This window comes from Acinonyx jubatus, chromosome D2 (genome assembly GCF_027475565.1).
Source record: "Acinonyx jubatus isolate Ajub_Pintada_27869175 chromosome D2, VMU_Ajub_asm_v1.0, whole genome shotgun sequence".
In the NCBI taxonomy this organism is placed as follows: Eukaryota; Metazoa; Chordata; class Mammalia; order Carnivora; family Felidae; genus Acinonyx; species Acinonyx jubatus.
Genome location: NC_069393.1, coordinates 5,255,460 through 5,266,446, shown reverse-complemented (window position 1 = coordinate 5,266,446; position 10,987 = coordinate 5,255,460). Strand labels below are relative to the sequence as shown.

Sequence of the window (10,987 nt, the reverse complement as noted above, 5' to 3'; positions counted from 1 at the left end):
TCTCCCACCCTGTCCTCAGTTCCCCCCCGCCATCCATTACAGATACGAGGCCATGCCTGGGTTCAGAATTCTCCGGGAAGCCACAGGACTTCACTCTCGATGCAGGAAAGAAAACAGGCGTTTTTAATGATCTGGAAGCCAGGTCGGTTTCTGATTTGCACACCTCAGAGCTTCCAGTTAATGGAAAGGCCCCAACAGCGTTATCGCAGCGCGTTGTTGCTGACTCATCAGAAAGACCAGTCCTGTGATGAAGGAACCTGGGTCGTTATTTCTGTCGTATTCCTGTATCAACTGAAACATGCATTCTAGCACATGAAGCCATCTGAGTAAGCCACCTAGCTTTTGAGTCACACACCTAAGATATTTTCGTATCTGAGATGCGTAAAGCACAACTACACGTGACTCAGAGACACAGGCAAACAGTGGCCCCGTAAGAAACGGGAAGGGAAACGTCTTATAATAACCGCCTGGTCTGGACTATGGACTTTGTTGGGATTTTCAAATGAGGGGATCTTGTTGGTTTTGAAAGCCATGTTGACAAACTGATACCGTCTTTTCAGCATGCCTTGAATGGAAAACATGCAAGATATGTGAACAATATATTTCCAAATATGACACATATTTATAAAACACAGCAAACGCATGACAGATTGAGTAGGATATGTGGGAAAAAAATAACAGCTGCGGTACACCCTATTTCTTAGCAAATTCACACACAACAAATGACATTCATGTCCCATGGTTAGCAAAACCTATTTTTTAAGCATTTTAGGAAAGGAGGTAGGGAATGAAAATAACAGTTTGCAAAAGAAAAAAAAACCCAGAAGGTGGATGTAAATTTAAGTGACATGTCATGTAATTATCATGCATAAAACTAGTTCTGCATAGGTTACCCCCTATCCCCCAGCATGCTGCCCTTTGATGGAAATTATATTAAATGAGGCATTCGAAGTGATTTGCATTTTCAGGTGGGCTCAAATGTCATGTATAAGGGAAGGCATTTAGAAAATTTCAGTATAAAACAACCAAGAAGTGTGCCAAAGGTGTCAAGATTTACTTGGATGGAGGGGAATTGGTGCCGATCATAGTTTGGGCTCTGAACTGAGACAAATCTGGGTCCTGAACTGAGACAAATCTGGCCAGAGACACTTGGATTTGGATGAAAGGCCATAGGGATCCATGGTCTGTTCTAAAGCAGGGACTTAACACGAGAAGCAGTGTTTTTAGGGGGATAGTGTCAGCACCTGTGAGCACAAAGCAACCTCTGAGGACAGTGGTGTGAATTCCTTCTATGTGTAATATAGGCATTTAGGATTTGCGAAGGAGTTTTCGCATTTTCAAATGCATAATCTTATCTGAGCTATGGAACCCCCTTGTGAGGCTTGCATTCATCGCGCACACTATCCTAACAAAGAACTCAAGAGTTGTGACTTTGGGGTCACACTCAGAGGAGGCACCAATCCTAACAACCAGGATGTTTGTTCCTTTAGGATGATCTCTGGGAGACATGGGGTTACGGGTATTTTTTTTTTCTCTCTTCTTCTTGTTACTTCTGTGTTTGTCCAAATTTTCTGCAATGAGAAAATATGATTTTATAACTCTAAAGTGACATGAAATATTATTGCCGTAAACAAGGGACAGAATCCCCCGTTCTCATTCCTTCTAGACCATTCCCTTTGCTCCACCCCCTACTGGAAGCTGGGACTGACTTTCCTGTGCTATGCATTGCTGGCCTCTGCCCCCAGCTGGAGCTCTCCCAGAACTCAGGGCTCTGTTCGTAGGCTGAGCTGGTGGAAGTCAACTTAGAACAGGTCAGCCTGGGAGTCTAGAGAACTAAATTTGCGTCCTATTTTCTACAATGCTGGGAAGTTCCTTCATATCTGTATGCCTTAGTTTCCTGCTCTGTATCCTTTTTGCCAGATATGGAGTGTTTCAAGATTCCCAAGCAAACATTGCCTTATCAAAGAAAGGTGATGCTAAGATTACATTCTTGTGGGAGACTGCTAACGTGTTGAAATACCGCACTTGTGTTTTCTGCTTGGCCTTGGCCTTACCGAAAGGAGACTTTGGGTAACAGAAGTAGGGGGAGGGAAAGGAAAGTGGGCATGAGAGACGGTGGAGAGGGAGGTGTACCAGTTGAACCGAGGCTGGAGTCATCAGCAGGCGTTCTGAGCTCCTCTGGCCCTTCCTGGGTGGGCGTGGCTCTAATGGGACCTCCCTCACTAACGGACACGCCACAGAAACTCATTCAAGGAGGCCACCTGATCTAGCGTCATAGATAATAACAGACCAGACTGCTTCCTTGACCTTGGGCAAGCAACTCAGCCTCTCAATATCCCACTTTCTCTACCTGTAAATAAATGATCTCACTGGGAGGTGAAGGATAATCGAGATCGAATTTCCAAAGGATTTTTAACTCCTTCGAATGCATCAGTTTTAAACTTTGGGGAAGGGAGGGTTCTTGGAACCCTCTGAGAATCTAATGAAAGCCAGGAGGCTTTCTCCCAAAACGACATGTACCTGGCCATCAACTTTCATATAAATTCGTACAGTTTATAGATTCCCTGAAGCTTAAACTTCCTCTAATTTAGGGGAAAAAACCCACACCTGCCTTAAAAGCAAAGTGCTATAAACATGTAAAAGATAGTGTGTCATTTTCGTGTCCCTGCCATCCTGTGGATTTCATTCGTGAAGCTCATGTGTTGTTATCACGACTATCCTCCTTTAATTATTGTTAAAAATACTCTGGGACTCTGGGGCCCCTGGGTAGCTCCGTTGGTTAAACGTCCAACTTCAGCTCAGGTCATGACTCATGGTTTGTGAGATCAAGCCCTGCATCAGGCTCTATGCTGGCAGCATGGAGCCTGCTTGGGATTCTCCATCTCCCTCTCTCTCTCTCTGCCTGTCTCTCACACTCTTTCCAAATAAATAAATAAACTTAAAAAAATACTATACTTTCTCTATTGGTTTTCGTCCTTCCCCGACACCCACCACCAGATGATGATGATGATGATGATGATGATGATTATTATTATTTACATTAAGCACCTTGGAACCAAGGATGCTTTGCTACTGGTCTTCTGTGTAAGACAACATAGGTCTCTTCCATCTAAGTATAATCTAGTAAATAGATAAGAATATGTATAATTAAAGTGAGCTGCTAAAATGAGTTCTTTTTTTTTTTTTTATCACTCTTGGACAGTTAAGATTGCAATGCTTGAGAGAAAATGAAAAGTGGCCCCTCGTCATGTTATAGAGGGCACTTGACACAGGCATTCAATCTGAGATTGATTAAAATTTGCATACTTCTTATTATTTATTCTAAAATAATTGAAAAGCAGTGGTCTTGAAGAGAGAATTTTTTTTGACGAACAATATTTGATGCATTCGTTCCAAAGGAACCAGCCCATTTATTCAATAATGAAAAAAGGCATTATTTTCACATCGCCACCTAATGTCTTCTGTTTTCTCCCGTCATTATTTAGCTCAGCTGGAAATTAGGCATCTTCTTCAGTGACGCTTAAACAAAACAAAACAAAACAAAACAAAACTTGTGTTGTGACATAGCACTATCCTTTGTGGACAACTGGACTTCAGAAAAAGACACTTGGCATGGGTTAACATGCTTCTTGGGTTTATACTGGACCCTCCTTTCTTTTCCTTTTCCGTTTTTGGCACAACGGATAGGTTTTTAGCATGCCAGAATCTGTAGTTCTTGCTCTCTGAGATGTATGTGTATATATATATATATTTTTTTTTTCCTTTTTACTATCTTCTATAAAAGGAGCTCGCTATTGATTGCAGCTGACTGAGTCGCTTGAGTTGATATCTAAGCAACGCTAACCCAGATAGGGATTAGCATTACATCAGCTGTCAGGCGAGGAAGCCTGGCAGAGTGCCAGCCTGTAAAAAACAGAACGCGTTTGCGTCACTGTTCCCTTGGTGATGCTTCTTGGAGCCTTGTCAGCTGTCCCCTGAGGTTGTTTCCTTAATATGTCAACAGACATTCCTGAATCTTTAATGCTGGATAGCTCTTTTCCTCTTCCAAAAACACTTAGGTGACCAAGCAGCTGGTGCTATGATCTTTCGAAATGTATCTCTTTCATGAAATACGTGTTTGCTCTGTGTTTGCTCTCTTCGGAACAGTCGAGGGGATTTAAGAAGGTTTGGATTTCTGCTTCTCCCATGTTAGAGGACCTATTTTTGAAGAAACAGGACAGCCAGCTTTAGTGCTGGGAGCTGCTTCTCTGCTTTTATCTTCCTTCGGAAAACCCCGTATTCCCTCACCAGCTTATCCCAACCCTCCAATTATCCTGTTACACTGTGACATCTCATAGAACAAAACAGCTGGTTGAAAAGACCCGGCTGGAATTTGCCCCCATTTATGATTTGCTCTCTGACCTTGCTCTAAGAACATCCGCGAGACAGAAAAAGGTGTGGGCAGTGACCTTGAGCGTCCCCTGCTTACCGAGAACCGCACATAAGAAAGGTTTGTCACCCGTTGCCCACGTGAAATCCATTTCCTCATTTTCCCGACGTCTTTTTTTTTTTTTTTTTTTTTTTTTTGCCATCCTGGCAATTCGATCTCTACTTCCATCTTGGAAAATTTTACACTGAAAAGTAAGTGGGTAAAAGCCTCGCGCTAACATACCTTCTTTCTCTTTCTCTCTCTCTCTCCCTCTCTCTCTCTGTCTCTCTGCAAGTAAACATAGCCCATTGAAACTGGGTTATTTCTCCCTGCTCAGTAACCCTCCAGATCATTATGCCGTGGCTATACCAGCTAATTACAGTCAATAGTTTGAGCAACTTAAATTTGGAAAGAAGTCATTCGGGTTTTGGAGGGGTAGTGTGGCGGTGTTATTAAATTCATTTAATCATAAGTGACCATGATGGAGTACGTAACTGGGGGGAAAGCCACTTTCACGGTGTGTGAGCCTCAGACTCCGCTGTCAGAGGAGTGCCTGTCGTCGAGCAGGCACACATCTTGTCCTTTGGAGACACACTAAGGGCCCCGAGAATTCTGTGGCCGTGGAAGCTGTCTCTGGGCTAGGTCTCCTGGGACGGCTGCTTCCTCGTTCTGCCAGCTGATGTAGCAATCGGGTTTCTGTTCCGCAAGTCCCGTGCCCCCGGCGCCCAGCCTCCCGGGAGCCCCTTGATCACCCCCCCTGCAGAAGGTCCCCATTGGCTCCCCGGGGGACAATGGGAACAGAGCTGCCCAGGAGAGGAGGGAGTTAGGACCCTTGGGTTTTAGAATTGAAGGGAATTTTTGGAGTTCGTGAAACCCAAGCCCGACATTCATTTTAAGAATGAAAAATCTGAAGTTTGCTGGTGTGGGCTAGCTGGTATCATATCTGGGAGGAGGACCCATCTCTCTGCACTGGCCTTTGTTTTTCTTAGTTTATACTTAAAAAAAATATTTATTTATATTGAGAGAGAGAGAGCATGAGCAGGGGAGGAGCAGAGAGAGAGGCGGAGAGAGAGAATCCCAAGCAGGCTCCATGCTGTCAGCAAGGAGCCAGATGGGAGGCTCGAACCCACAAACCTCAAGATCGTGACCTGAGCTAACGTTAAGAGTCAGATGCTTAACCGACTGAGCCACCCAGGCGCCCCTGCCCTGCTTCGTACAGCAGCAGCTCTTGTCCGGGGGCAGAGCTGGGCTGGGGCAGCACAGGGCACTCTTCTCCCCGGTTCAGGGTCCTGTCCGGTGGAGTCAGTGGCTCGAGGACCACTGAGCCACATGCAGCGTGGAACTGAGCACTACGGATGGGGCTCCACTCCAGCAGGCTGTCACCCAAGCACACCTCTGTTTTTCCTCACTTAGCCGGGGGCCCACAGGAGAGCTTCGCTGTGCTGTGTGCACCCCACTTACAGCCGCGAGGGAATGCCATCCCCGACTGCGCACACCCCCTGGAGGGACCGACGAGGCAGCAAGAGTTAGCCCAGCCGTTGCTTTGGGGCCAGAGGCACAGAGTCTGGATGGTGCCGAGGACAGCATGTAACAAGACTCCTTGTCTCTTCCCCTTGGGAGCCAGGAAGGGGAAAAAAAAAAAAAAATCACAGACACCTGTAAGAAAGTGGAAAGAGGACTTTTAGCCCTCATATAGGGCTTCCGCATCCAGAATAAGATTTCCTCGCCCTTACTTCTTCCCTTGTTGCCCCAAACTCCACACATCCCCCATGGGCTGGGCTGGCGCACGGCTGGCTCAGCTCGGTGGCTGTGATTCGGAGGGAGGGCTTGGGGGTCCGACCTCCTGCGTTCCAGTCCCCGCTCTGCCACTTGATAGCTGTGCGATCTCGGGCCAGATTTTCTCCTCTCAATGTCCTCATCTGGGAAATGGAGAGAACGCTATTGAGTTTGATGAATATACCAGAAGGATTAAGTGAGGTGGGGCCCCGTAGCATGCTTGGCAAAGCGCCCGGCCCAGAAGGGGTCAGTACGCCTCAGTCGCCGCTATTATTAACATCGCGCGGAGAACACTTGGAGAGAATTCTCAAGGCAACCGATAGACACACATCTTCTCCGGTTTGGGGTGGGGGTGCGTTGGGAACCAGTGTACCGGCCTGGCGAGCAGGAGGTGAGCCGGAGACGAGGAGACGGGTTGGTGGGAACAACACAAACGACCTAGACCTTGACCAAGCTGCATATCAATATATATCCCGCCTAAAGGGTTGGAGCCAGCTTGCACTTGCCTGTGGCGGGGGGCACCTGGTTCTACCACGCAGTCTGGCCACTGGACACGACTGGGGGGAAAAGAGAGAAAAGAAACGCCAAAGTAATAATGGTTAGCATCGGCATGGCACGGTCACGGTCTCGGGAGGACCTTCATCTCTGTAGACAACGGAGGGTTTTACACTATCCTCTTTTTGCAGATGAAAGAAACACTTTCTTAGACTCTAGGGACTTGCCTCAGATTGAAGAGTGAATAACTGTTGGCGGTCAGGCCTAGACTCCCTTCTTTCTCAGAATGTTCCTCCCGGCCACGCACACTCAGATGCACGCGCAGGTGCGTGCACGCTCCTGCCCGCATACACATGCACACACGTGTGCACACACACGGAGGCACACGCGCGCACACGCAGATGGGCACGATATAGGCCAGGGAGACCCGGCGTCTGCAATGTGCTTTGCTCGCTCCAGTTGCCGGGGGTCCTGTAGCGCTTGGAGAGGTGGCTGCAGAGACCGGGGTCTGGCCCGCTGCACCGAGGCTCAGATAAACCCGGGAACCAGGAACCAGGAACCTGTAACCCCCTTCCTTCCCCCGAAGGCACCAGGGCGGACCGACTGGGCACGGGGAAAAAAAGGCAACGTCCCCTTTCGTGTTTCCCCGACGTGACTTTTGCCATCATGACAACTGCGAGTTGCTCTGGGAATCAGTCCTTCTCCCTCAAGCTCTGGAATGAGTCATTTGGCAAAGAGCTGCGTGCGGAAATTACAAAGCTTCCGTGTCACCTATGGAAACCGCGGTGGGGCTTTTGTTTGTTTTGGGTTTATTTCTGCCGCTGTCCTCACTTCCGCTGTGTGAGAGGCCAGTGGGGAACCACACGCTTCACACGTGCTGCACATGCGCACCCCGCCTACACGCGGAGGCCTGGGGCGCAGGCTGGAGGGCCCCGGCTTTCCTCTCTCTGCTCGCCCTTCCAATTCCTCTGCGATCGCATCGGCTGCAGCTTTGCCCCGCGGGCCACTGTCGTAGGAAAGCAGATTTGGCCAGTGGAGACCACCGTGAGCTGGGCTCGGCGCCACTGCGGGAGGCACCTGTGCGAAAAGGCTCCATCTGGGACACTTGGGACATGTTTTAAGGGGACACTTTCTTGCTTCATGTCCTCTACAGGCTTTAGGGGTTTCTTTTACCATACATCTTTTGTTTTAAATTTTATTTATTTTGAGAGAGAGAGAGAGAGAGAGAGAGAGCGCGCGCGCCAGAGGGGCAGAGAGAGAGAGGGAGACAGAGAATCCCAAGCGGACCCCAAGCTCAGCGTGGAGCCTGATGGCGGGGCTGGATCTCTGAGTCCGAGACTGAACCGACTGAGCCCCCCAGGCGCCCCAAACCATAAACTTTTTTATGCCCTTGATACTTAATGCTCTTTTCATGGTTGGCTCATTGAAAAAAAAAATTTTTTTCCTGGAAACAAGAAAGGAGCTCGTAATTTTTTTTTAATTTTTTTTTAACGTTTATTTATTTTTGAGACAGAGAGAGACAGATCATGAACAGGAGAGGGGCAGAGAGAGAGGGAGACACAGAATCGGAAACGGGCTCCAGGCTCTGAGCCATCAGCACAGAGCCCGACGCGGGGCTCGAACCCACAATCTGTGAGATAATGACCTGAGCCGAAGTCGGCCACTTAAACGACTGAGCCACCCACGTGCCCCTGAAAATGTGTTTAAAATTTTTTTTTAACATTTATTTATTTTTGAGACAGAGAGAGACAGAGCATGAACGGGGGAGGGTCAGAGAGAGAGGGAGACACAGAATCCGAAGCAGGCTCCTGGCTCTGAGCCGTCAGCACAGAGCCCGACGTGGGGCTCGAACCCACAATCCGTGAGATCATGACCTGAGCCGAAGTCGGATGCTTAACTGACCGAGCCACCCAGGCACCCCACATAACTTTTTAATAGCAATCTGTCTCTGTGGCTGTCACACATATAAACTCTGTCACTTGGGAGAATTTTTAAGCACCTTCTACGGCTCAGGCACTGTTCAGGGAGCTGAGGATATATCAGTGACCAACATGCACACACTTCTCGTCCTTGGGAGACTAGGCAATAAATGACTGAGAAAACTTCTTAGAGGGGCGCCTGTGTGGTCAGTTGGGTGGGTGTCCGACTCGATTTTGGCGCAGGTCATGATCCCAGGGTTGTAGGATCGAGCCCCATGTCTCGCTCCACACTGAGAGTGGCACCTGCTTAGGATTCTCTCTCTCTTTCTCTTTCTCTTTCTCTCTCCCTTTGCCCCTCCCCCCCATTAAAAAAAAAAAAACAAAACATCTCATAGATATTTCACAAACCGAACTTAGAATTAAGGTCAATAACACTGAATCCACTTCAACTTGATGGCCTATCATTATTCATATATTTTTAAATATTGTTACCTAGTCACTGGTGATCTGGATTTGAAGATTGGGACTTTAGTTCTTTTCGGAAACCCTGAGCCGGTCTGGTCTGTACACAGGTGTCCACCAGGCAGCTGGCTGATGGAGGCTGTGTCACAGAAAGTCTGAGATTCTGTGACCTCTTCTATGGTGATTATGGGAGTTTGGCTACCAGGCTGACAGGGTGCCCCCCCCTCCCCCAACCTATGGTAAATTGGGTTTTGCTGCAGGTTGACCTTGGAAAAGAACGGGTAAGTAAATATAATTTAAATAGTTCATTTATTTTTTTCTTTAGGGACATGGAAAACAACCAAGACCCTTAGCTGTAGAGAACAAACTGATGATCACCAGAGAGGAGGTGGGTGGGAGATAGGTAAAATGGGTGATGGGGATTAAGGAGTGCACCTGTCCTGATGAGCTCCGGACGAAGTGTTCAATCACTATTCTGTGCACCTGAAACTAATATAATCCTGGATGTTAACTCTACTGGAATTTAAAATAAAATTTAAGAAAAATACACGCCTTAAAGAAAGATGTTGCTGAAGGAGAGTTCAAAAAAAATATAAAGGTTTACATAAACTGCTTATTTTTGCAAAACTGGCCCTTGCTGATTTAACTGGTGGCTCACTCGTTCGTTCATTTACTGACTGCTGTGGTGGGCCAGGCACCCTGCTCTGTGTCAGAAACACAAAGTTTAATAAGACATGGTCCCTGCCTTCAAGGCGCTCATAACCTGGGAGGAAAAGCAGTTGCAGAGACGATCGGGTAACTGTGGTATGTGCTGTACTTGAGGCTGAGTGATGGGCTCCACCCAGCGTGGGGCAAGGCTTTGGAGAGAGGACAAACCGTGTCTTTAACGTGGGTTTAAAAATAAGTGTCTTATAAGAGCCAGTGCCTTGTCTCCCTCCTCCTCTGTCTAACATTTGTCCACGGTGGCTCTAAGGAATTTGGCCACGTTATCTGGCTACCAGTAAACAACTACGCCAGCCCTTCTATGGGCTGATCTGCTTAGTATTCTATTTTGTGCAATCAGAGATTAAATTCCAAATTCACTGGCACTGAAGATGAAACAGCTAATTACATACAGTAATTGCATTTAAAATCCATGCCTTTGAGTGACTGATGAAATCTGCTTTTTAAATGCTCCTGAAACTCAATGTACCCAGCAACTGACTGTGGTTAAGGGGCAGTGTATTTTTAGTCCTGGAGTGTGGGCACGGCTTCAGCCTCTTTCACCCATGTCCCTTCCTTGAATTCAGTCTGTGCACTTAAAAGAATACTTTTGTCCAAAAGGAAGAAGTGAAATTGGCTCTGTTTGCAGGTGGCATGATATTACACATAGAAAACCCTAAAGACTCCACGAAAAAAAAAAAAAAACCACCCCAAACATTAGAACTAATACGCACATTCAGTAAGGTTGCAGGATATAAAATCAACATCCAAAAATCACTTGCATTTCTATGCACTAACCACAATCCATCAAAAAGAAATTAAGAAAATCTTATTTACAATAACATCAAAAAGGATAAAATAGGAATAAATTTAACCAAGGGGGTGAAAGATCATACTGAAAACTACAGAACATTGGTAAAAGAAACTGAAGGAGACACAAATACAGGGAAAGATATTCTGTGTTCATAAACTGGGACAGTAAACATTGTTAAAATGTCTATACCACCCAAACTCTCTACGGATGCAGGATTATTCCTATCAAAATTCCGATGGCAGTTTTCACAGAAATAAGAAAAATGAGCTTCAAATTCATATGGAACCACCAAAGGCCGGGAATAGCCAAAGTAATCCTGAGATAGAACAAAGCTTAACAAAGAGGCACTGTACTTCCTGATTTCAAACAAGCCTACAGTAATCAAAACAGTGTGGCATTGGTCTAAAAACA

The 10,987-nt window shown here is 46.7% G+C and overlaps 1 protein-coding gene across 29 annotated transcripts in view; it reads left to right on the top strand.

The window, feature by feature from the left end:
* The window catches only part of LOC113595847 (uncharacterized), a 72,367-nt gene extending 62,745 nt beyond the window's left edge, over positions 1–9,622 (top strand). For 18 of the 29 annotated variants that reach the window (XR_008292337.1, XR_008292336.1, XR_008292326.1 and 15 more), the window contains one exon: positions 43–3,551. Coding sequence is in view for 9 of the 29 variants with exons in the window: in XM_053207684.1 (XP_053063659.1) it covers positions 20–142; positions 5,822–6,093 (395 nt within the window). In the remaining 20 variants the exon portion in view is untranslated. Of the gene's footprint in view, positions 1–19; positions 3,552–5,821; positions 8,355–9,170; positions 9,241–9,385 lie in introns of those variants that run through there. The other 11 variants (XR_008292322.1, XM_053207690.1, XM_053207684.1 and 8 more) reach the window with 8 other exon arrangements.
* The last annotated feature ends 1,365 nt before the right edge of the window (positions 9,623–10,987 follow it).